General features: G+C 41.0%; 1 protein-coding gene across 3 annotated transcripts in view; it reads left to right on the forward strand.

The window, feature by feature from the left end:
- Positions 1-10,339: 10,339 nt before the first annotated feature.
- Positions 10,340-27,027, forward strand: part of TBC1D2B (TBC1 domain family member 2B) — a gene marked incomplete at its 5' end in the record, with an annotated part of 31,799 nt that continues 15,111 nt past the window's right edge. For all 3 annotated transcript variants that reach the window (XM_080626681.1, XM_080626683.1, XM_080626682.1), the window contains 5 exons: positions 10,340-10,702; positions 17,081-17,234; positions 21,641-21,806; positions 24,861-25,018; positions 26,010-26,236. In XM_080626681.1, the coding sequence (XP_080482807.1) occupies positions 10,340-10,702; positions 17,081-17,234; positions 21,641-21,806; positions 24,861-25,018; positions 26,010-26,236 (1,068 nt within the window). The remainder of the gene's footprint in view (positions 10,703-17,080; positions 17,235-21,640; positions 21,807-24,860; positions 25,019-26,009; positions 26,237-27,027) is intronic.

Here is a 27,027-nt window from a genome sequence, read left to right on the forward strand (position 1 = left end):
TTTGGAAACAGGACATGAAAACTGACTGATTTTATAGAATAATTTGTGTACACGAGAATTTTTTTCCTTGATGCACACCCCAGTTGAATTGGGACCAGTATAATGACAATACTCCTTTATAGTGTTTTCAGCTGTGTCAAATGCTGATACTGTAATTTTCCATAGTTACTCCATCCCTGGCAATGTCCAAGGCCAGGTTGCACAGAGCCTTGGGTGGCATGGTTTCGTGTGAGTTGTCTCTGCCCATGGCAGGCGGGTTGGAACTTGATGATCTTAAGGTCCTTTCCAACCCTAACTATTCTATGATTCTATTTGGTTTTGTGTGATGTCGGTCTCTGTAATATCTGGTATTGATCAGAATAATGGTGGTCGGGGTTTTTTTCACTTTTCATGAGTTAATGTTTTTAATTCCATCTGTTCAATTTTGCTGTGTTTCAGTATCATTGGATATATTTTCACTGTTTTTTCCTTATGTAATAGTAGTGCCTCATGGTGTTTTGTTTGTAAAAATCACTATTTCATATCGTCTGTCATGTGTTCTCTAGAAATCTGGTGGCTGCAGCTGCAGCAGATAATAGCAAATGTTGATTTATAGAAAGTTTTATTGTTTCTCTTATCCTTTATAGGTTTTGCTGGCTTGTTACCTATAGAACAGTGACAAACACTAAGTTGAAGTCTTTATAGGTGGTCTGTGGTATTTATATCTTTTTCTTGGTGTGAGAAAACATCAGAATGGATTGATTCAACTTTCATCATTTTAGATGCGCTGAAGTATCCCTGCCATAATGTTTTGTGTTGACAATTTCTATATCTGACTGCTGTGAAATGTCTCCATCTCAGATGAGCCATGTTTCATCTTCAGTGGAGCTCAGGCACAGGCCTAAAGTTCAGAACAGTGTGTTGCCACATGCTGAATAGGTGTATTTCTTTGATTTAAGGTCAAACTCTGAAGTAAGTCACCATATATGATATTATCTGACTTTTACAGAAATGGAATCTTCCAGTGTTGTTGGTTTTAATGGAAAAAAAGCATATTAAAAGTGGGGTTTTTCTTTATTAAAATACCTGAAACTGAAATGTATGTTAAAAATAAAACAAATAGGGATGGTGTTGCAGAAATTATGAAACCACATTCTAGAGAATTTAATAGATTCAGATTATATTCTGAAATAACAGACTAATAGATTAAGCTAGAGACTAAGTTTTGTTGTGGAATGAGAAATATTACATTTGTCAGCTCAGGATCCACAATAAATCAATGTGGGCTGAAGTAACAGGAGGATTAAAAAGAGTTTATAATGTTATTGCCCAATACACCTCAGCTGGGACAGACAGTGGAATGAAATTAGATGAGGAAGACATTAAAGATAATAAAATTATAGTTGTTCATGTCTTTAGAAAGATACGTATCCGAGACAGAAGTAAAGGGCATAGTGAACAGATGTTCTGCTTTTCTCTCTGTATCATTTTGCAGTTATGGCTGTCTTGTAGAGATGTTAATGACACCAAGTGACTATCAAATTCTCTTTGGTGGGGAAAAGAAAGAGACTGTTCTTGGTAGAATTAAGAGAGCATTGGTATTATAGGCGCAGGTACCTTTAACTGGAAATTCTGCCTTCTTGTCTGTGAAAAAAAACCTTCTGCAATCTGAACTCCAAATGAAATTCCCTCCTGCCTTGTTCCTTTGATTGTCTTATTTGCAGGACCGGTAACCACCCAGGTGCATCAGCCTTTGTGTGCTCTGCTGTTGTGATGTAAATCCCTTGTTCCCCCTGTTCTTTCTCAGTTAAGATTTGCTCAGATCCAAATGTGTTTATACATCAATCTGTGATGCATGTCATATCTGTTTTACACAGGCATGATTAATGTGTCATGCATGTTTTTGAGTGCATCCTCACAAGCCCTGCAATACAAACCATGATTTGTACACTCTTCTTCAGTTCTGTGCACATGAAGGTTGAGGCTGTGTGTGCCTGACGATGTTGGCCAACATGTTTTAACCCTGCTAAGGAGGGTTATGGGCACCAGCCTAGCCACCTCCTTGGTGTTCCTATAGCTTTTCTCAAGTGAAATCAGTGGATATGGCAGCCTGCCTGGAGCAAGGCAACTCACTGCTGTGGGCTCAGCCACAGCTTGGGCAGTTCCACACAGCTAAAGCTTAACACACTATAGGAAATGGTAGCTGATCCTCAAAGGGTGTCTGGTCCTTTATGTAAGCTCTGTGAGAAAGCAGGTACGAAGTGTCTCTGTTTTCTTGGTGTAAATGGTTCTCAGTTCAGTCTGAGGAAGTATTCATCTGCCCAGTTTCTGTCTAGAAGTCACATCCAGCTTTTTAACAGGCCTTTCATCCCTAGTGGTTCTGAGCTGCTCCTCATGTCACCCCAGAGGCTGATCATTGGTCGTGTCATTTTAGTTATCTAATCTTCAGGGTTACTTTAGTGGCACATAGAAATAAATTGATGTTCACCTGGGTTTCACCCCTCCGTCTTCCCCAGTAATATAGAACAGATCTTCTATTTAGTAATCTGTTCAACTTTGTCGTTATGGCCTAGTAGACACTGAGAGGAAAAAGAATATTGGGATTTTAACCAAAACGGTCTTTTTGGTTTTCAGAAAATGGTCATGCAACTTTTTTTTTTTATGCAGATATAAGGTTCTGCATGCAAAACCCATGTAGATTCAGAGAGAATTCCCTCTAGGAATAACTTGAAACTGAAAGACTGCACTTGCTCTGCTTATGTGACTGGGTTAATTAATGGGTGTATTCTCAGAAATAAAGCAGTTTCCAGATGCGAATCTTGTGCAACACAAGCCTTTAGATGTAGAAAGTGGGAAGTGAAGAATTTCTGAGCAGCTTGTGAAACAAAGCTTTGCTCTTGCCGTGTTCTGCAGAACCACATGCATGAGGTATTTCAAACTTAATGCAAGTATCTTATTTATAACCAACTGAGCCTTAATTGTGTTCCCTTCTGAAGCAGAAGTTCTCTTTTGTTATGAATTCTCCTGTAATTCACTGTGTTACTATGACTAGAAGCATGTCATTTTAATAGGTTGTGAAGTGAATTTTTGAATTACTGTCTCTTTCAAATCCTTCAGACTGCAGGCCGCAGTTCTTTACCCCAACCTGCATTCATTTGCTCTGCCAACAAACAGCCAGAAGTCCTGGACAACAAAGAGAGGAACCTTTGCCATCATGCAGTGAGCTGATGCCAGAAGTGTGCATGTCAGCGGTGAGTGAACAGCAGGCACAAGGAGCACTTTGGGATAACAAACATTGGCATCTTTGGTGAACAGTCTGAATGAAGCGGATCCATTTCTCAATTAAGGTGTAGGCTTTCATATACCCTCACCTTCCTCCTCGAGTGTGCAGTTAGCTAAATCATGCCAGGTTAAATTGCTGTTTTGAGGCAGACACCAGACCTTCTAGCTCTTTGAACTGGGGATGGAGTACCATACTACTTGTATTAAACAGCACCACGATCTCTAGTATACTTCTTTGATTTTGGTGACTTTTTTAAAACATGAATAGTTAATCTGAGACTACTGAAAAATGGGAAAAACCCCACCCTAATAATTTAATCTGTGCCTTACAAGTTTTGTTTGAATGTTCTTCCTGATCTAAACAAAGAATATTTGAGGTATCATAAAGAAGACAGACATCTGAGTTGGCACTGTTTTGTTATTTCCTGTACAACTGTACAGTGAACTCAGATAACATTCCCTCCCATCTGCTTGCTTGAAATGAGTACATTTTGTACACGAAGAGGCTGCAGGCTTACCACTAAATACCACTGCCCTTGACATGATGAGTAATCAGCTGATGAAATGAAGTCTGGTAAAGCAACAGTAAATATTTTGAACGGTATCTACATACTTTGACCAAACTCCTCCTGGGAAGAAACATGAGATTTGTTATATCCCTTAAAATGTCAGTGTATCATTTTAAGGTTCACCCACAGAGTCTCTCTTGTGTGTTACATGCTAGTCAGAGGACTGATGCAGTGCTGTAAGTTTGGCTCCAGCCCTCTCAGGTTGCCAAGAAGTTTGGGGCTTATTCTGGTCACACAGCTGTAGAAATACAGTCCATTGTACTCAGTGTACTCAAAGTATAGCCTTGTTAGAAAAGCAAACCAGTTAGTGACCTATTCATGGTACATTCTCATTATTTCTTAATTTTTTGCTTATTTTCAGCAAAGACCTAGTGGAACACTTAGTACTAATACAACATTCATCTGTTGTATTAAGCTTGAGAATACTAGTGCAGGGAAAATGAAGCCTATTATGTTAGAAAAACCTAAAATAAATCTGGACTTAGTAAGCAGAAACTGAGGGAGTTGTGAATCCTGTAATGAAACCCCGGGAAGCTGGCTTTGAATCCTACCTACATGGGATTGCCATGTCCCATTTACCTTAAGGTGTAAAGCAGGTGGATTTTTTTTTTTTTAAATTGATGGCTAATCTCCTGCAATTGAATCTAATAATTTACAAATAAAAGTGATTCTCTGCGGCCTCTGATTCTCATTAATCTCCTATTCATGTCCCATTAAAAAAGGGGTAAATGAAGTGTATGCAGAAGGAAAGAGAGTAAAGGACACTTCCCTGGTCATCTACTGATTTATTCTGCCCCTTGGTAGAGCCTTCAATCATTCTGTGACTGCTGAGGCAGCCAGTTTCTAAACATTTTTTTTAGCTTAGAAATCCATTACAGGGACAGTGGGAAAAGACAATTGTGGTGATAATTTATGATCAAGATTGAGCTGATTCCTCTTGTGAATGGGATTTGCTTTTCACCTAATCTAATCTTTTGTTTTTCACTTAATATCATCCTTCTTTTTAATAGTTCTGCTAATGGTGATGCTGTGGTAGTGTTTCTGGCTGCATGTTTCATCTTTTTCTTCTTGAATTCATGAGATAAGTTGAATGAGATGCATGACTTGCTGTTTTGAATTGAAATCCTACCGACAAAACGCAAACCACAAGAAATACTAAAGCAGAAAATATTGAGGATAAATCCTTATTGCTATGGATCTGTTTTGCAAGTTGAGAATAGCTTGTATATTGTGCATTAGGATTTCCATACCATGCAATTGGAAGAGCGGCAGGAGTGTGTGACATTATACTTACAGCTATCTTTATCTGTATGTTCTCACCTGTCTTCAGCGATACTGACTGACACCTATGTATACCTTTTCTCTACAGGTCATGCCTGGTAGTGGCTACAGGGAGTTGGTCTTTGGAAAACTGAGTCTGTTAAAACCAAATAACGCTGCTGGAAAAATTCCTGCTGCTTTGATTCAAAGCCAATTACACCTTCTCAGAAGACATTGATGGGCACACTTTTCTCAGCAATACCATTTGTTGAGGGCTTGGAGGTTATGAATTATAACTGATATGATCAATAAAAGCTAAACCACATTTTTATAAAACTCACTGGTTGACATATATGTGGAACAAGAGACAAGAATCATGGTAAATTTTAATGCCTAAGAGCAAATCCCATAGGAACAGTCATATCATATCCTAAATATTACTGTTTGGATCTTTTGCAGAAAACAACCTGTGGATCTATACAAGAAAGGGAATACATTAAAAAAACAGGATCAGGACAAGTGTGTTTACTGCCAGGTAAGCCAGTGGTTAAACGTAATTGCAAATTTGGCAGATATTGTTAGCATATACTGGTGTGGGAGAGCAGCTGTCTGGATGTGATAGGATCATTTTCCCCCTCACATTTTCTTAGATAGCACTATTATTTGTTATCTGTCTGAGTTAGAAATTACTTGGGTTAGTTTGGCTCCAGATTTGAATGTTGTGACTTATTCTTGAACCTATATTTCCTTAGTTTTTTGTCTGCTTCCTGTCTTTATTCAAAGCCAAGGCCTGAAGTTCCAGAACAGAAAACCACAGGAAAAGCTGCTCTGGTCATGTTTGTCTTGATCAGAAACAAATAGCAAGAGATATTTCCTGAAAAATCATTTTTTTTGTGATGAATGTAGCCTAGATTCCTGACCAAAGAGTCTAGCTAAATCTGCCTGGCTTTAGGTAAGATTATTTCAGTTACAGATTCTGTGTCTTTCAGTTTACTGTCTTCAGGGTTTTTTTGATCCCATTTGACCAATACTTTTACCCTTTACTAGAGGATTTTATTTCTTGAAAGGGGTTGAATGGAAACTTCCCTTATACACTTTGCAATTGTTACAAAGTAGTACTCTGGGCAGAGTATCACCCCTTACACAGAACAAGGCAAGGAATGCCAGGAGCTCCAGGATAACTTGTCTTCCTGTTTACCAGCCCAGCTCTCTGTTTGGGCCATCTGATCCAAAAAAAATCCCCTTCCTCCATTTTGATACTGCAGTGGTGGATTTCTGACCACAGGAGCATTTATGTATTATGGACTTCAAAATTAATTGTACTCACCTCTTTTGCTTTCCCTCTTGGCTCTTACTTTGCAGGATGACTCTTCAACATCTTTCTTTCCTATTCTAAGAAAATTTGACTGATTGTCAAAAGTAATTTTGAGCATTCCTCCAGTGAATGTTCTGGGTTCATCTTTAAACTCTAGCCCAGCATCACTTAAGCTGCTACACAGGGAATAAACGTAATCTTAAACAGCCTTCACCAAATTATTTCTCACTTTTTGAAATAGTGGATATTAAACTTTTGTGATCCATTCTATCCCAGTGGATCTTTCCTGATTCTTGTTAGAGGTAACGCTTCTATGTAAAGAATTACACAAAAAAAAGGATTATGTGAAGATTTTTATTAAAGTCTAACCTATGATCTCCTCTGATTTTCCTGTTTACTGGATGCTTCTGTAAATCCCAACTATATGTACGTATTCTTAGGTTTTCCACTAGGAATCAAGTGTACATATGGAAATAAGTTACAGTGTAAGCAGCTGAAATAATTGTGGTTTAGTAATATTGTCCTTATCTGTGTTTATATCTCTTGCCCATTAATCTTTTCATCTCTACAACAGTACTCTAAATCCTTCTGCTTAACCTCTTCAGCATTCCTATCAAGCTCTATAGCCATTCTATAGCCAGCTTGGGTCTACATGAATGCTGACAAGCCAATGATTATGTGCATACGGATTGCCCAGTTTGTTGCTACAGTTAAGTAGCTCCTGCTTTTCTATTCATAAGGGGTCTAATTTGACTCTCTCTCTTCTACATGGCTACCAACTTGCCTCGATATCTTTACAAGTCAGATCACAGATGTGTTACCAGAAATCAATGCTGCCATTCACTGAATTGTGTAGCTGTTGCTTTTTCATAGTGAAGAGTTCTTGATAAGATCCAGCACAACAAAAAGTAAAACCAATGCGTTTAAAGTTGTAGTATATTCAGATGCTTTTATATGAGACAGTTAACCAAAGTTAAATTAGGTCATTCTGATACTGAATTAGAAACTACAAATAAGCTTCCCTGTTTATTCATCGTTTGTATCTTTTCCGTTTTGAGAGAACACAAATGGCAAATGTGAATCAGGAGGGGAGCACCATCTAGTGTTTAAAGAGTAATACTGGGGAATGAAAGCTGTATGGAACATTGCCCCCGGTTAAAACATGTAAAACATGTAATTCCCTGGCTGACTTGTTTGCATATAAGCAAAGGATTTCTTCTGGCAACGTAATTATAAGATGTTCCTTGTGGACACAGTGGTGACTGAGAGGCAGGAGAATATAGAATGAGAATGACATGGCAGACTGCATCCGAAACAGTCACTTGGAGAGTTTTTGGCTCTCTGTCCCCTTTGGTAAATAAAAAAAAAAAAAAAGCTTTGGAAAACCTTTGGTTCCTGAACTTCAAAGAATTTAAATAACAGGCCAAAACCAATCACTTTTCATAATGTATTGCAGTACAAGCGCTATACATAGGCTATAGCAGTATGACCGTATTTATCTTGGCAGTGACAGTCAGGGATAAAATTGTGCAAGAACCTGCAGCATATTTGTTAAAATGGAACAAAAGTAATCGTTTAACCTATATCTCAGCATGCAGGTTTGCACTGACACTGCCTGAGGAAAGGGTTTGAGGGGGACAGTTGTCTGTAGTTCCCTTGTTCTGGAAAGCAAGAACCAGGAGATGTTCAGTATGAGCTCTGAAAGATTCTGGGTTTCATCTTCTATCAGAAGATATCAGACAAGAGGCAAAGCAATTTTTACTTTCTGTTTTGTGAAAGGAAGCAGTGTGAGCTCTCAGCCATTCTAATTTTGGAGCTATGATCTCACTTAGAAATAAGTTGCTGTTATTTCCCTTTCCACATCTGGATCTGTTTGTGAAAGAAAGGGCATGCATGAAATAAGGAATGTATTTTCCAAGAAGGGGAACTTTCTGTTTACATGCATCAACTGTGAAATGAGGGGATTCTCCTGCTTTGAGTGTTGTAAGGAAGCTGGGCAGAAAATTAAAGAAGTGAAGTCCTGACAGCAAAAGTTTTGAGGATTTAGGAATTGATTCCATGATTTGCTGCGAGATGCAATTGCTGATAGTGAGGAGGGGTCATGGGTGCTCAGCAGGCAAAGAACAAAGCCATGCTTCACTAAACTGATGAGATAATGTAGCAGATCAGAGATAAGTGCTGGGACACTTAAACTTGTCTACATGACTGAGATAAGGAACTGGCAGCTTCTAAAGAGAATCAGTGTTTCCCCTGTGTAACTCATGTTCTGGCAAATGCCACTTGCCAACAAAGATGCTACCAGAAGACCAACAGTACTTCGTATTTGGGGAAGAAAATACTGAGCAGTACATATGGAAGAAATCTTACTGACCTGTTGTTTAAACAGGATCAACTGTTCTTACTTTCCACATTTACTAACAGAGTGTTGACTTTGCACAGAGCAGAATCAGCCATTTTAGTCTTAAGAAAAATATTAATGAAAAGAGAAACAAAAAGTCTAGCCTCAGTCTGCAACATCTAACCGGTCCTGTGAGTTAAGTGGGGAGAGAACTTCCACCCCTTGGCTTCTACAAGAAGTTACCCAAGTGTCTTTGCTAACCGGACGCTGGTGTTTGCTCACATTTCTTTCGACACATTTCTTATCGGTACGTGGCATCCGGAGAGGAGAACTTGAAGTGTTCTGCAATCCCTTATGTGACCGCAGTGAAACCCATGGACAACCATGCTGAATACTCAGGTGCTTTATATCCTTTACATCCTTCAGCATAGAATGAAAACTGTCTGGCAGATGAGACAGTTCCTTTTCATTAAGAAATTCATCAAGGCATTTAAAAATGAGGACAAAGTGAGTGAGGAGCTCTGGGAGTTTAGGATTTCTGGATAAACTGAACTTTCAAACTGTCAGAATTCCGTCAGATGAACCTAGTTCATAAATAGCATAATCCTAATAAATATGCCACTGCAAATATCAGCTCCAGCAACTCTTTTGACAGCAAACCTTTTGTGCTCTATTTAAGGTTGAGAATGAAAAGCTGAATGCCCTTAAATATGGAACTGTGTCCCCCCATTTTTGGAAGATTATGCCACATCAGACTCTTTTCTCTATTTGTACCCAGAGCGATAGGAATGTTTGATGGAAATAGGCAGATAACAGTTTCCAAACACAAGGAGAAATTATGTGTAGCCCTTTGTGGCCGTTTGACCTCTTCACAGTGAAGTTTGCTATTACAGTTCTCTATTATTAACACTCTAGATCCTGAAATGTGTTCAGTGAAACATACAGTTTGGCCTGTAGCCATTCACAAGTCTAAACTCTATAAGCTACAGCTTTTTACCCATTGCTGCCTGCGTGTTCCATATTTTTCCCCCTAAATAATAGTTTGGAAATGATTTTTAAGTGCCATTGACAAGCAGAGCAGCAAGGGGGTGGCAAGCAAAACCAAACACCAGATAGTGAAGGCGTCGTGTGCCCTATGCATTCCTTCGGTGTTGAACAAGGTGCTGAGGCAGAGAGGCTCAGACACGGAGACTACCGATGAGTAGGAGAAGGGTTTTAATCTGACTGTGGGCTAGAACCGGGGAAATCGTTTCTGATGTGGTTGCACAAGTATCCCAGCCCGGCAGCAGGGGCGAGGGCCGGCACCCGGGGAGCGCTGCCGGCAGCTGGGTGTGTTGAGGTGGTGGCTTCCACGTCAGCAGCGGCCCGCTGTCCCGGAACAGGGCCGCACGGCGGCCGGGGCCCCGCGGAGGGCTGCGTCCCGGTCGGCAGCGGGACCGTGCTCGGCAGCCGGGGCGGGACGGCCACGGGCCTCCTGCTCTGCCTGCGGGCGGGGCGCGCCGGGCCGGGCCGCAGCGGCCGCACTACAAGTCCCGTGAGGCGGCGCGGTCGGGCCCGCTCCGGCGCGGCGGGCGAGGCGGCGGCGGTGCCGAGGCGATGCCGGCGGCGGGCTCGGAGGGGGAGGAGGGCACGGCGGCGGCGGGCGGGGAGGGCGCGGGGCCCGGCGGCCGGTCAGGGGAGCAGGCCGGCCCCGGTGCCCCGAAGCTCTGCGGGTACCTGCAGAAGCTGTCGGGCAAGGGCCCCCTACGCGGCTTCCGCAGCCGGTGGTTCGTGTTCGACCCCCGCCGCTGTTACCTCTACTACTTCAAAGGGCCGCAGGAGGCGCTGCCCCTCGGGCACCTCGACATCGCCTCCGCCTGCTTCAGCTACCACCAGCCCGAGGCCGGCGCTGCCGCCGCGGGGGAAGAGGCCGCCGCCTTCGAGGTGCACAGCCCCAGCGGCGCCGTCGCCGTGCTCAAGGTAGGCCCGGGCGGGAACCGGTCCCGGTCCCCGGTCCCCTTTCTCTGTCCCTTCAGCGCCGGGCGGGCCGGGGCAGGCGGTGTTCGGCCGTCCCCTCTCAAGCTCGGGCGGGACCAGCGCCTGCGGAGCGGGACTGGCCTCCCTGCGTTCGTGTGTCGTCCGAGAAGAAGTCATTTCGCGAAGGCAATACCAGGCTGTCCCCGGCGTTAGTTTTGTTTTGTTCTTCTCTCTGGTTCTGCTTTCAAAGCGCTCTTCTGAAGAAGAAAACGCTTTTGGCGAGCAGGGTCCTGTGGGAGCACGGTGGGCTAGCTGCCCTGGTGAAGTGGGTTTGCTGGAAACGTCTGGGTAGAAAACGTATTCCCAAGGAAATCGGGGGGTCTGTGGGCTTGGAAGTTGAGCGGCAGTGACTGGTTTTCCTTTCGGGGTGTTTATTTTGAAAAGGTGGTGTATGGCAAAAGTCTTCATCTCGTCTGCTTTGGGAGGAAGGAAGAGCAGGAAGAGGCAGAAATGTTTCCTGATGGTAGCAGAGGCTGCTTATCGTGTTGTCTTTGCAAGGACTCAGACTGTTGTCGGGCAAGGGGTAAATCTTAGGATTTCCTTTGTCGTCATGCCTAAGGGAAAACAAAACCCAAACAACAAGAAGGAGACAATTTCTGTGCAGTGAGGAAGAAATAATTTCTGCTGAGCATCTCTTATTTTTGGTTGCTATTAAGGCATACATTTACCACAAGCACTGGTTTTGTGCATTGAGTGTGAATTTACATGTGAAAGGAGCGTTTTGGGTTTGGGTTTTTTTGGTTTTGTTTAACATCCTGAATATTAGAGGACAATCCAATAATCCATGAAACAGCAGAACTTCCTGTTGATTACTGGGAAAGATCTTTCGTGTACACTCACTTCACAGTGTGGATTTGAGCGATGATAATAAATGCTGAGGTTGTAGAACAATGTCAAAATAAGGAATCATTAAATCATAGATTCAGCCAGGTTGGAAAAGCCCTTTAAGCTCATCCAGTCCAACCTTTACCCCAGCGCTGCCACAGCCACCCCTAACCCATGGCACTGAGGGCCTCGGTTACACAGTGTGTGAACACTTGCAGGGACGGTGACTCCAGCACTGCCCTGGGCAGCCTGTTCCAATGCCTGAGCACCTTTTTGGTGATCTTATTATTTTACTGAACAATAAGTTGTTTAACTGGAGCAGTAATATGATAACTTTATTTGGTTAAGGAAAAGCAAACTGTAATCAGCAGTTTTGCATGAACTCGTGTAAAAGCTACCTTTTTCTTTGTGTAACCATAACTAAAGTTATGTATTGGCCTGTATAGCCTGTTACAGAAGTTAAACTGTAGACTTGGTCTAAGCCTTGATTTTTGATAGTTTGAAGGGGGTGTTTTGTTTGGTTTTAATTAGTATCTAATGATTTTTGTGTGTCAGTCTCCAGGAAACTGCATAATGTGGGTCTTGCTTAAAGGGTTCTTTTTGAATAGGAAGGCCTTTTTTGAGAAAGGTGTAATTTAGGGTTAGGATTATAGTGGACAATAGTATATGCTACCTGTGTAGCAGGTACTCATTCTGTCAGTGATCTAGCAGCAGCTTTGAGTGTCTTCTGGAGTCATGAAGATACAAGTCAAACTCAATAGCAATGAACAAGTGGAGGAAACAGTTTTCTTTTTCATGTTTTTCTTGGTACCTTTTAGACTGTGATTTACTGCTCCGCCCATACTTCTTGTACTCGTTTTTTTTCCCCCTGTATCCTTTAGGAAGGAACCTGCATAGGCTGAAGCTCTTTTCATGTTTCTCTTACAGGGACTGAGAAAAGGTGCCAGTGAAGGGAGTCAAGGTCATTCCTGTAATTAGCAGAAAACATAATTTTGTATCTTCTGGTATTGTTACAATGCTTGCCCTAAAGCAGCCAAGTGATTGTCCCTAAAAGTGCTAGGGGACACACGATGGGAGTTCATATAATAAGAAATTTCCCTGCCCATCGCAGGGGGGTTGGAACTAGGTGATCTTAAGGTCCTTTCCAACCCTAACTGTTCTGTGATTCTACATTAATGAAACTCCTGTGGAATGTTGCTGGGCCAACTGGCATTTGTGGCCATGTGATTAGAATGAACCTTTGAAGGTCCCTTCCAACCTAAACTGTAACTGTTCTATAATTCACCAAAGGATAAGGCTTTTGCAGCTGGAATTCATTTTCTTCTACCCAACATGATGTTTTTAAAGGCCTTTATAGTTTTTAAAGGAACTGTCTTTCAACTAAATTAGGTAGACTTAGAATTAAGAATGAATTCAAGATGTTAAACTGAAAAACCAAATAGCAAAAATCAAACTCCCAACCCTGCTGACAGAGCCAGCCTTTTGAAAACCCCTTTTGAAAACAAATATGATTTAATTTATCAAGAAAACATTACACACACAGCACGAGGAATAAAGTCAAGTCAAACGTCGTCTTCACCGTGTAACTCACATGCCTTGTTTTCCTCAATTTGCTTCGTGTTCAGAATTTCCAGATCTTGTGATCTGGTCTTTCCCATTCAGTATTATCAGCTGAGAAGAGCAATAAGAAATAAGCAACTGGAATTCCAGATTGAAATGATGGTGCTGTTGAGGAATGCATGATTTCTTCATAATGCCTTGGTTTTTTTCTTAATGTAATGATTTCATCATTTGGATTGCTCAGTCTTTGTCATTTGATGGGAGCTGGGGACTGTATGATAGGCTTGGAGTTTGTTTCTCAATTTGATAACAATTTCAAGAAAAAGATACTGTAGCCTTTACAGCAAATAAAGCGAATTGTTCACAGTTCGGAAACGTAGATAACCAGCCTGGCACTTGCATGATTGTAGCTTTTCTATATAGTTCCAAGAATCAAAGTACATTAGAAGAAGCTAAGTCTAGAAAACCTTTTCTGTTTAAAATACGTAACAGGTACCACCACTTCTGGTAAAGTAGCAGAGAAAATTGTGTACTTCATGAATTAGGAATAGATTATCATTGAGAATATTTTCATGGAGAGGACCTGATCCTGCAAATACTTGCTGTAACACAGAATGCTGATAATACAGTCAAGCAAATGTTTGCCCGTGTTTGCACACAGTGAGGTCTGTCACTAGGGGAGAAAAGAATTAGCATTATGAAAATACATAAATGAACAAAGGGGTCAGTTCTCATTTATTGTTAAAGCAGTGTCTTGTAGTGACAAGGTTCACTTGCTTTTAAAACGAAGAAACATTCGCCAATGATGACAAACTGTGTATGTGGTCACTTCTTTGTGAACAGGGGTGAACTGGGAGAAGGGAACACAGATTGTTTAGACTTCTTAAAGAGAAAAACTCCTGGGTTATTGGCCAAGTTGTAGGCATTCCAGACATGGAGATTTTGGAGTTCAAACCTGCTGAAATTGGAACTTTTTAGGAGCTTTCACTTGAATTTTCAATAAACTTTAAGGATGTGGCAGTGATTAATAACGTGGTGGTTCAGCTTTAAACAGCATTGCCTTAGGCACCATTAGGGCCTAACTCAGTTTAGGAGGTAGCTCAGCAGTGAAGGTGATTTTTCTGAGCTGATCTATGTTTTAAACTTGCTGGTTAGTGGTTGCAATGCTTTAGCTAAAAATTGGGCTGCCCTCCAAGAAAAGCCTTCTGGCTCCAAATGTGTGGTTTGGGCATAGCAGGATTAGTAAATGTTCAGAAATGCAAGCTTTCTGGTGGTGATCCCTGTCACAGAAAAAGCTGGAAGGAGAGTTTGTGTTCAGAAAAGGATTGTGGCAAGAGTTTTCAGGAGTTCCCTCAAAATGGCAGGTCTGCTTGTTGTGTTTCTTAGGACTCTTCCTGAAAGTGTTTAGTATTGGCATATGTGTTCCGCCAGTGGGGCCAGGTAGAGGATGCCGGTGAGTAGTTGTTTTCCCCAAATAATTCTTCTGTTTGTGATGTGTGCATCACAAGAAGGCAGTTCCTGCAGCATCCTTAGTGGGGGAACATAGGGGAATGGGTTTAAGTGAATAATAGTGGTTTTCCATCATTTAAGGAGCATGGAAGTGCTCCTTTCGTTGACAGGTAAGGTGAATTAAAAACGTGTTTGCAAATCTGTCTTTTGCGTAGGAGTAGGGGAAGAGCAAGACTCAAAATAGTCTGTGTGTGGTTGGAAAAAAAAGCCCATTTCAAACAACCAGCTTCAAAGATTAAATTTGTTTAAACAAAACTCAACCGAGGTTCTCAGGATACTCCTTTACTTGTAAAGTAAATAATTGAGGTGCCTATATAAACTCAGCAAAAGCTATTCAAAGGGAGTGGAAAACTTTGTGAGCGAAGTGTATGGGAAGGAAGGCACAGTGACAGGCAAGCTGCAGCAGCAGAGTACCCAGTAATTCTTGGGAAAATTACTTAAGATGGGGGGTGAAAACCTTGTACTGCTTTGCTCTCCTGTTTTATATGGAAGGACCATAACTTCTGCCTGACCCAGTAACAGTGACATCGCTTGTGAACTGAGAACGTGTATGTGCTGCTCAGCAGAGAACGAGTGCAATGGCAATTTAAAAGCAACAGCAAGGAGTAACTGCAATAAAATCTATTCATGGTTTTCTAAAGACTTTTGGGGAGAAGATAATGGGGCAAATTGTGGGAAAGGCTCTTTAAGTTGAACTAGTCATGGGCAGGAGTTAATTGTAGGTATAACTTAGGTTGACCACAGGTGAATTGCCTCACTAGCTATGTTGCGGTAGCAAAGAGCCACTTAGGTACTATATCCTGTGTTAGTGGAAACTCTTTGAATTGTTGGTGGTTTTCTGCTGGAGCACAGTAAAACATTGCTTTACAAGGCCTGTGTTGCAAGTCTGCCTAAGGGGAATGTACCAGAAATGAAGACTTACGACCAGATAAAACTCCAAAGGAAATACTTTTGTGCTAGAAATAGGGGAATCTCTTTGTCTGGTTTCTGATGAACTTCCTTGCACAAGCATGCCTTGCTTTGAAGGCATTTGCTGTAGGATGTTGTGGATCTTAAAGCTCAAACAGGTACAAAAAGCCAAATTGTAATATAAAAATCTCTCTTTAGGATTGCTAAACACGAAGCTGGCAGGTTGCTGAGCCAGGGAGAGCACCCTTGGGAAGCAGCAGTTCTTGTTTGCCTCTTTGCTTATGCTCTGTCTTGTAACTAGCAGCTCTCAAGGTCAACACATGATGGTAAATGGATCTTCAGTTTGGCCAGCTCAAAGTGTTCTCATCAAAAATGGAGACAGATCTGTGCCATTTGTGAGCTTCATGCAGCACTTACTGGAGTTCCTTTGTCAGGAAATCGGAGTTGTTTGTTGCTTTTCTTTCTTTTGCAGCTATGCCCCGCACCCTCTGCAGTTGCGATAAACAGAACAGGAAGCTATTAGAAATTAAGTGTCTTTAAAGGGTAAATGCAGTCATTTGCCTAAGTAATGAGGGTTTTTGCTTGGTAATGCCACCAGGCACTTTGGAAGGAGGTAGGAGAAAGACTGGCTACAAGGTAGGCACCTTGTGCTTACAAGCCAAAGGACTTGAGTGGGTGTCTCTTCCCAAGTGTTAACTTTTTGTTCCTGAACATACCACATTGCTAATGTCAGGTGCTTGTTATAGACTGATGGCTGAGGATCTAGGTTGGAATAAAAATGAGGTTTCCAAGCAAGTACCTGCAGTGTCAGTTACCAGCACTTAGTCTCTTGTTGATAGACTGCCATTTGACACACTTTGGAATGAATCTGATAGCTGTGATTCTTACTGAAGCTTAAAGATACATTTGAATTCTTGCTCACTCATTACCTATTCATGTGAATGACTGCAAGCTTGCAGATTAAATATTCATGTTGGGGTTTTTGTTGTTTTAAATATGACCTTCCTATAGAAGCTGGTTAGCTCATGGGCTCATCAAGTAATGCAGGGTGTAGATTTAGTTGTTAAAGTAGGAGGTATTACAATGTATTATTAATTTGTTGGTTTCTGCTGGTAATAAACCAAGCTTGGAAAAGAGAATGGGAATTGTCCTGGGTGTGTATGGGACCTTTTTTGCCCCCATAATACAGATTTGTATTTATGTTTAAACAACACTTTGTGCAAAAAACATAAGATGCTGCTGCATTTTCTAATGTTTGAATGTAAAACTGGAGGGAAAAAAAAAAAGCATGTGACTACTTTAAATGGCAAATGGATTTGGCATGCCAGCCAGGGATGTGAGGTTTGCACTTACTACGTTGCTGTGTATTTCTTTTAAATCATACTGGGTTTGGTTGATGACACGTTGATGGTCTGCTCATGATCTGTGTTGGGGATTTTTGTTGTACTTGGAATTACTGTGTTCGTATACCAAAGATATGCAGTGATCTCATCAGTGCTCTGGTTCTTTGTGTTGTAGGCTGCAACTCGTCAGGATATGACATACTGGCTTCAGGAACTTCAACAGAAGAGGTGGGAATACTGTAACAACCTTGACGCAGCAAAAAGGGACAGCCGGACGTCCCCTACACCAAGTGACCTTTCCAAAGGTCTTGTTGCCAAAGACAACCCTGGTAGGTTGAAAGTGTGAATAAAGACAGGCAGCATGTTTGTGTTCAGTGTCAGTTAATCAGTACAGGGCACAGCACTGGCGTAGAAAACAGTCTCAAGAAGATCTTTGTTGCATCTCGTTATCAACTAACTCTATGTAAAGTTTGCATATGTTGATGATGCTAAAATTATTTAATGTAAATGTAATTTTATGTGATTTCCTTTCTCTTATGAAACCTGTTGATTTCTTAAAAACAGATTTTAGAAATGAAGTGAAATGGAGTAGTCTTATTAAGTGGCAAAGTACAGTTTAGATAAGTTATCTTTTAGTGGTTGCAATATCTTAACACCTTTTAGTGTGTTAAGTATCCTGGGGTGTAAACTCCAGTTTTTAATGGGAACAGTTATATTTTGCATTCTGAATGACCATACTTCATTCCCAAAAAAGGATCTATCTGACTGTGATAAAATTTTTCTGACTTTAAAACGGGAAGTCTCTGTATTTTCAGTCTCTGTAATACCTTTAGACAAGCAAAGTGTAACTTTAGGCTTGTATCAGAGTTGTAAAAATGTATCAGTGTATTATACAAGTGGAATTCTGTGGTTTTTACCCCATTGCGCAGGCCCTTCTGAATTGTTTCATTCCTGAATCATTACAGAAATGGGTTGCTTGATGATTTCTGATATCCATAAATAAGACTGCACAAAGTCCTGTTCTGTGCCAAGTTAGATGTTAGTAAGGTTCTCTTGAGTTTGAACAGTCTTGAGGTCAGACATATTTCATCAACAGACTAATTTTGTTGATTTCAATTTGTTCATACTTTAAAACCAGAAATGTTAAGCTGCCTTCTTCCCCACCCTTATCTCCCCTCCCCTAGTTCAATCCTATGCTGCAGGATTGTCCTCTAACCCAGTTTACTGCTTTCATTTGAGAGCAGTTTGCTGCTGGATGCTTGCTTAACCACAGCTGGTTTGAGAGCATGTGGTTTTATAGGGGCTCAGCTTGATGTTTCAGCTACACCAATCTAACAGCTAGTCACTGCTTACAGAAATGCCTGGCTCTCCCTTGATCTAACACTGGTGCTAGTCTCACCCTTCCGTATGCTAGTACAGGGAGCACAGCTAGCAGGAAACATCTTTTTTTCCAGCTTAGTTCTTGGCCAGTGCTGCTTCCTCAAGTGGTTTATTGTAGGGACAGATGAGCACCAGGAACAGCCCAAGAGAATTGTTGGGAATGCCAAGTGAGATGGCTTGAGACCATCTTTCTGGCAGCAGACAGTCTGGTTATCAGCTTGTCAAACCATGTGTTGGAAGAACATATGTATTTGTGTGCAGAAATCTAACAGCTTGCAGTGTTGGGAAGGGTAACAAGCTTTTGCTTTTTCAAACCGTTGCTTCTCATTCTCTGCTATGTAGTCTCCCTTTTTGTGTTTGGTGGTTTGTCTGACCCTGTGCTGAGTTGGTTGGGTTCAAAGTTAGCCAAAAAGGAAGATTTTATTTTTCTTTTCTGTTTTGTGCTAAATTAAAGAGTGGAATATATTTACTGTGGAATCAGGTGACTTCCAGAGATGATAGAAGGGAGGAAACAAGACATAGGGGTTAAATACAGCAAGGCAGAATAAAGGATTAGGCAGAACTGCCCTCTTTTGGCAGCAGTGTTGGGTGAGACCATCTAAAACATGTAACTTGGCCCCAGATCTCTACTTTTTTTGTTGTTTGTGCTACTTCTGGAGCTTAGGCACAATGTGATGTTAACCTGCTCTCACTGTACTCCAGAAGTTTCCTGTAGAGTTGGGGAACTCTTAGGGCTCTGAATCCTTGTTGATGACTAAGGTATGTCTCTTGTGAATTGCATTTCATATGTGCTCTATACTGGAGCATAGAAATTGGTTTGTTTTGCTAGTGCTTGAGTACAGATGCTATCACTAGTGCTTTAAATAGGGAAGTAGTCTGTCTTCGGTACAGAAACCAAATTGCTCATTGTAGCCTTGCCTGTTTTGCCATGTCACCCATCCCTGCTGTATGGACAGGCTTGGCAAGTTTTAGAGTATTCAAGGTAGTAAAAAATACTTTAAAACATTTCTTAAAGTGGGATTTGGAAAAGCCACTGTTACAAAAAAGATTCTGTAGCATTTGTCGTGGAGCTGCCTCACTGCCATGAAAGTCACATAAATTTAGTCTTTATAGAAGATGGGATTTATTCTTTATACAATATGTAAAAATTTATTCTTTATAGAATATGGGATTTTTTTTTCCCCTTGGCATTGATTGAATGCTGTTGCAGTTTTATAATCTCAGTTCTTAATTATGCTGTTCCTTGCATGTCAACTTGCATTAATAGAAGTGGTATGTGATGTGTTTATGAAATGGTTCTGTTTTGAAAGGAGTTTAAAAACAAGATTACTTTTTTTTTGTGGTGACTGCATTAGTGACCACGTTCCTCTTGTGCTGTATCTGTTATATAGTCCATACCTCTAATGGGTCAGCTGGCCCATGTAGGCACTGAGCAGCCTCAGGAAGTCAGAGGATTTCAGCCAGAATGCTTAGCCTGTCTGCTAGAGGAAATGCATTTATAGCAATTTAGCTCTTGAGTAATTGATTCACCTGGGCCGTACTAGAAAGAAATTTTGTAGTCTTGTCAAATCATACAGGTAGAAGATGAAACAAGCTGTAAGTAATAAAGCAGAATGTTGGGTGCGCAGAGTTTTCTGGTGTGGGTTTTCTTTTGGGGGTGTGTGGGTTGTGGGTTTTGCTTGGTTTATGTTTGTTTTTAGTGCAAACCTAATTTCCCTTTATCAGACAGTGACTGTGATCAGAATTTTTATCTAACTTGGCGAAATTATGTTGAGCTCAAACAGCCAAGGTCCAAAAGAATCTGGAATTTAGTTTGGCCAATAAGGCGCTGCAGAAGTTTCTATCAGCACTGTTCATAAAATAAGTCAAGGTGGTGTAATATGTACCTGTATTTGAAAGGTGACATGATATACTTCTGTTTCAGACACCATTTTCCAAGGATTTGAGACATTGATCTTTTATGTTTGTTATTCTTTATCACAGAATGTTCTTTCTACTTCTGATCTTCAATATGGCCTGAATAAAAGTAACTATCTGCTGAGTAACTGAAGGGTACAGCTTGCTTAAAGATGGGCTTGCTGCTTGTGCTAAGTAATTGTCAGAACAAAGACTGAAAGGCTCACCAGTGATAAAACAGGACACCGTGATTTCCCAGGGTTTTTCCCTTCCTGCAAAGAATCACTGAAGTCAGAAGCCTGTCAGTGTGTTACTTCAGACTTGAGTCAGCAGTTACATTAGAAAATGTTCTCAAAACGTTTTAATCCATTTTAGCACTTTGTGAATGACATGGAGAAGACTCTGGAAATTACATCTGAGCTTGCTTTTAACTCAGCTGTTCAGAGGGTTTGTGGAAGGCCATAAACCACTTGATGCTTCTCTGTAAAGCTTTTGCTGTTTATAGTACACCCCATAGTTTTCCTATTCCCTCTGCCTGCTGGATGAGGGTTGAGGGAGAAAGCAAGCTATCCAGGATAATGGAAGCACTGAAGTAACATATATACTATAGATTGTACAGTATGTGTTGGACACTTGGCTAGCACTGTTGGATCAGCTTGGATTCTCTGGACTTGACTAGCTCTGGCTCAGGACTAGCTCCAGTTTTTGGCTGGTTGCTGGGAAGCCATTCAGAGCCTTCATGAGTTTGCTGGCATGTGTGCAGTGCTGGGCCTGAGCTGCACAGCTCTGTGCCTCATCTGTACACAAGAGACTTGGGCTGGATGAATTTCAGTGTAGCTGCATTCAGCTTAATCAGAGCTAGTAAATCCTTGCTGACCCAGCAGGACTCTGAGGTGTCTGCAATGCCCATGTTAATGTTCTTGGCTCTGGGAATGCTCAGGCTGGATTTGCACAGAGCTGGCTCAAGTCTGTAGAGCTCATTGACTTGCAGCAGCATTGCCACTTTTAGGATGAAGCACACCCTGAAAGCTGTGTCACGGTGTTCTTGTGGCACTGTTCCTGACTTAGGAGTTTTGATAGACCTGAGCTTGTTTTTATGGCTAATTTTTACGGCTTTGTAGCTGCTTAAGGCAGATGAATCAACATTGGCTGAGATCATAAATCACTCATGAAATAACGCTTCATGAGCATCACACGAGTCCTGTTCTCAAAAGGATGTGGCTGCAGTGAGAGCTCGCTGAAGAAAACACGTTGCTGTTTCTGAAGTTCATTTGAACAGAGCATTTTATGAAGTTATGTTGCAATTTAAACTAAAACCCTAGCTATGTTTCTAGCACATTACTAGCAGGCTTAGTAGAATATGACTTCGTATAGCCACTGCTCTTTGACTTAATGAAAGTTTTGCCTGTTTTTCTTTTTCTCTTTCTCTGTTTTTTATTTTTCTTTGTTGTTAACATAGATTTGAGTATCCTAAGTCAAAATGCTTCAGCAGAGAGAGCTAGAAATATTCTAGCTGTGGAGACTTCTCCTACAGACCTGGTGGGGGAACAAGCAGCTTCCCAACCTGCACCTGTCCAACCAAGTGCCATCAATTTCTCGCTTAAACAATGGAGTACCGAAATCAAGTAAGTTGGGAATGTGAGAGAAAGTGTTACCATGAGATTGGTAGTTGCTGACAAGAGACTGTTTCCTACTGAAAGCTGTGTGTATGTGAAGGCAGGGCTTTTTAGAAGAACTAAAGGTGATTGAGTAGGTCAGTATGTTGGGCTGTATCTCTTCAAGTAAACTGTTTCTTTATTCTGCTTACTTGTTTGAAGGGCATAGCTGAACATTGTTGTGTGGCATTACTGATACCTGAAGGGGAGACTCAAGTCGTGTAACACACTCCTAGTGATGGCTTTGCTCTCTGAACCTAAGCAGGGATCTGGGAGTTGTATTCTCAGCTAGTACTGGTGTCAGTCTTCACTGTGTAAAGGAGCTGCTAATTATTTGTTCTTAGTCAAAGGATATTACAATGCTATTAGAGAGCAGGTCACAAAGCAGAGCTGTAGCTTTAGCTAACTAGACCACATCCCTCTTGAGCTGCAGGTAAAATGTTGTTCTGAGTTAAACAGATTCCTTTTTAAGCTTTCTGCCTAAGCACAGAGATCTCAGAGGTTACACAGTGTTGTTGGCTTTGGGTACTGTGTAAACTATCATTTAAGTTCTAGAAAAGATGACATATGGCTGAATTAAGCAATATGTCAATCCTGTTACTACATGTCCTGTTTAAACTGGTAATCTTGTATGGTTTCATGGTTTGTGTAGGTACTTTGCTTTGGTAGAACTTAAATTTGGTCATAATAGGAGGACAGTAACATGAAATGGTTTATGTTAGGTGAGTTCTGTATACTTGGAATGAGAGTTCCTGGCTTTTTAGAACTTTTTCCTTGAATATACTTGTTTCTTTTCAGACGAGATGCTTTGGGACAGTTTGGGTAGAAGGGCAGTGTCAGAGGGAGCTGCACAGTGTTGCCTGATTGCTGTTTGTTAAGGCAGCAGTGGCATTGGGGTTGGGAAGCACTTTTAGTGGGAGGGAAGTGCTTCTGGTGGTGGTAGCCCAGGTATTGTAGCACGGTATTCAGGAGCTGGCCTTTCTCTGTATAGCTGTGATCCTGGTGGCTTGGAGTCCTTGCAGATCTCTGGGAATAAACATGTAAGAAAATTTAACACTGAAGCTCTTTCAGGTTGAATTCCATCCTCCTCCATTCCGCTCTCTCTGGGGATGTTCAGCTGCAGTGATTCATCTGTCCTGTTCAGATGTTCCCGGGAAAAATAACATTTAATGTATCTACTAACATTATTTTTCTCAATTCTGTGGGTGGTTTTGTTTTTTGAGCTACGTGTATCATTTATTTATGCAAAATATAGCCATGGAAACATACTGTATTATAGTAACTTCAATTTATATAAGCACAAAATAAGACTTAATCCAAAGCATTTAAAAATACCAAATCATTACATCATATGATCAGGTCTTGTGTAGTTTGTCTGATGGTTCTTGTCACACTGTGCATAGAGAAATAAATATTGCTGTTTTAAATTCAACTCCCTACTATTAATCTTAACAGGAAGCAATGGAGCAGCGAAGCAGTGCTACTTCAGTGCACCTATGCAGATCTCTACAAACTTTGGCCCCAGCTAGGATCATTCATGGGCTGAACAGCAGTTTTTGAAGAAGCTTTTCTTGGAAGTCATTGGACTTCTGTTCCTTGCGATGTTCAGACTTTCAGAAGGGGTGTTCAGACAGGCTTCAAATGCTGAAGCTGACCAAGAACAGTTGTGGAGCTGCATGCTAGATCAGCCACTATTCAGAGGACAGCTATAGAGGTGCTAGGTGACAGTAACTTTGGGTGCCTTAGGAGATACATCAGTCATCACCCAAATTGAGCTGTTTAATTTGAATGGAAGGTCTGAACAGTAAAGTGAGGCTTCTTACCCCCAGCACAAATTGTGTTTCTTTCTGCAAGAAGATGCAGTGTGTACTGTAATTCAGTCTTTGTCAAGTTTGCAAATTGACTGTTGAAATAGTTTTTATTAATAACTTCTAGGATTATTTTTTAATTGTACTTGCTTATTTATCACTTCCCCAGGCTATAGGAATTTTGCACAGCATAATGATTAGCCTGGAATTCAGATTAGATGTTAAATCTCTAATGCAGCTGAAAGTCTGCATTGAATCCTGAAGGGGTAATACGGGTTACTTTCTGTTTCAGATTTAAGGACTAAGAAGAGAAAACGTGGCTGATTGAGTGAAAGCACTTTTGTGTGATTGAGTGAAAGAATACATTTTACACAGACTAGGTAGAAAATGATGAGATACTAAATATCTTTCCAACTTTATACCTAAAATCTTAAATTGATTCATATGGATTGAGAATCCCTTTCGCTAGTTGAGCAAAGACTTTAAAATACTGAGCTACATTAATACTCCTGGGTCTAAGTGTGGACTTCAACATTTCTGATTGCATGATGGTCATGGGGAAAATTGGGTAGGGTCATCTCATCCTGCTCACAAAACTTACTGTTCTCCAATAGAAAGATCTGGCTGGAATTTAGAGGTTGCCTCTGAAATGTTCTTGCAGATAATTGGCAACGTTCCACCTTAGGAAAGACAAACTGCTAAGGAGTCTGTCATCAGGGATTCAGCTACACCAGGTCTCTTGGATGTTGCAAAGTTTGATGTTAATCCAGACTGTGAAGCTATAACATTATATGGGTTTTGACTGCATGCTGGTCTGTCTAATGCTTTGTAGTTAGCCTAAAATTCTAAGATACAGTAACTGATCAATACAGAAGATGCTGCTTCTAAATCTTAATTTTGCTTTGTTGTTTTCCCCACTGCCAAAAAAAAGATAAACCAGAAGATGACACAAAAGACCGTGTGGTCTCCTAGATATTAATATCCTGCTAAAGCAAAATAATTGTGTTCTTGAAGCATAGCCCTGTTAATAGCAAGTGCTATTTAGTAGGATATGCTTTATTTTCTGTGAGCTTTTATTTGGTACTGCTTATGTCTGTGGTGTAGCTTATTTTTAGTCTGCACTGTTTATGGACTGCAGAAGTTGTCTTGAAAACCCCTTTATGAAAAGAATACAAAGTGGAGAAATCTTTGTCTCTTTCCCTGCTGTCTTTTCAAGGAATTCAATGTCCTCTTTAAGAAAAGGAAATAACGAAAACCGCAGGAGCATATTTTATACCACTGAGGAGTGGGAAATGTTGGACCCAACCCCTAAAGACTTAGAGGACTCGATGGCCCTGGAAGAAAAGAGGAAGCACCTGGCAGAAGGAAGCAAAGGTAGAAGTGAGAGGAAGGAAGGGGACCATATGCCTTCCCTTCTTTAGTATAGTGTACTGTGTTATGTCTGTCTCCAGGAAATAAGTGGAAGATTATCTTTTCTTCACAAACCACATGCACAGCTCTGTAAATTCTTCTAAAAAATGAATTCCTTATGATGTGTTTGGAGTCCCCTGCCATTCAGATACAACAGAACAAGTATGAAGCCTTGTTATCCATTGCTGCAGGTTCCCTGAGCATGTTACCAGCTCTAGTTTTTACTCTTGAGTTGCTAGGTTGCAGGATGAAGGGAAATGTTGGGGCTTTAGTTGAGTGTAGCTCATTTGTCTTTGGGCTATGGAGTATATAAATACATGATATATTGGATTGCTTCTGAACTGGGGGAAGAAAGCAGGGATGTACATGCAGTGATGGTTCATCTGTGCATTGTAACTGGTTCTCATGTTAGACGAGTGTCTGGAATAACCTTGTGTAGACATCTTACGGCTCCTTAAGAGCACTTTAGCTGACATCTGAGTGAGTCAGTCTGTTAGAAAACATCCTTCTCTCTAGGAATATTCCCGTGGTTATATAAATGGAGGTGAAACCTTGCACTGAATGCCTCTTGAAAGAGCAGTATACTGTGATATCACTGATGGTTTTGCTCTGATCACTTCTGAGCTATTAATTCTGTAAAGCAATGTTTCCTTTGCCATAGTTAGGGGTACCTTTTATTTTCTGTAATGAATTGTAAAGTTCTCTTCATGTCTTATTTCACAAGTATTGAATTATGAGCTAAATCTTTCATGCGGGAGAGGGGAAGACTGAGCTATGTATTTTCCCACCAAAGAAAGCGACTTGGAAAATGAGGAATGTTTAACACTATTGTATTGGGCTATTTAAATGCTGCTTACAGACTAATTTTAATGAGCATATTTTTAAAAGAAAATCTGAATGCTTTGAAATGCCTTTTTACGAAGTGAACCGAACTAGAAGAAATTGTTTTATGCAGGACTGACTAGTTCAGCTTTTCCATTTGATTTTGGCCGCATGCCACACAAAACAAGGCGCCCGTTAAGGGACATGATTGCATCAAGCAAAAACCGAAACAGCAGTGACTCTTCTCCAACGGAGTGGTATGCTGGTAATGGGAACAAACTGGTTTCTGAGCTCCAGGTGAAGTATCAAAGCCAGCAAGAAGAGTTGGAAAAGCTAAAGAAAGATCTTCTGAGCCAAAAGGTAATCATGACTTTGGGCAAAGTGAAGGAAAGCAAAGGACTCTGGCAGGTGATAGTGAGTTTACCGTTTATGGCCACCTAACTGCATTAAGCCCTGGCTGTTTGTTATTAAATAATAGTGCTAAATGAGCCTTTGTTTACAGAAAGTCTTGAAAAAGAAGGACTGAGTTTTACATCTGTTGAAGATCAGATCTCTGAATAAAACTTGGATTTGCATGTTGTTCATTAACTTGGTTTACCTATCTTCCTTATGCTCTGAAGCTGGCCTTGTCAGCGTCTGCCAGGATCCTGGCAGATAATCACAGCTTCTTTTGCCAGTAGTACATGTAATGCCTGAGGAACAACTTCTTCCAAGTCCTTTTTGGTTTGGTTGCTTGGTTTTTGATTCTTTTAAGCCTGGAGGAGAGGGTCAGGGAATGGGGCTGACACCTACCCCCCCAAAATGGTTCTGTAAATGATAGGCATAACCATAAATCTGCGTATGTAATACTGCCCTCATATAGTGTTCATGCTTATGTGTCCTCATAATTCAGATTTATTAAATACTCTGGGTTTATCTGAAAAAATTCTACTCATTTTAAGGGGTATCTGTGCAATGCCATGAGCAAAGATACTTGTTTGTCCTTTTGTAGTGAGGGAAGCGAAAATGAGAACAGTAAAACTGTTAGATAGATGTGTTTTGAAAAAAGGGTTCTAGCTCAGAGCCTTCGGTGCTGTCCTTTTGCAAAGACCACAGAAACTCCTTTCCTCCCTTGTTGCAAGTCAGTTAATTGCTTGGCTAATTCTATGGCA

Source organism: Psittacula echo (assembly GCF_963264785.1).
Source record: "Psittacula echo genome assembly, chromosome: 10".
In the NCBI taxonomy this organism is placed as follows: Eukaryota; Metazoa; Chordata; class Aves; order Psittaciformes; family Psittacidae; genus Psittacula; species Psittacula echo.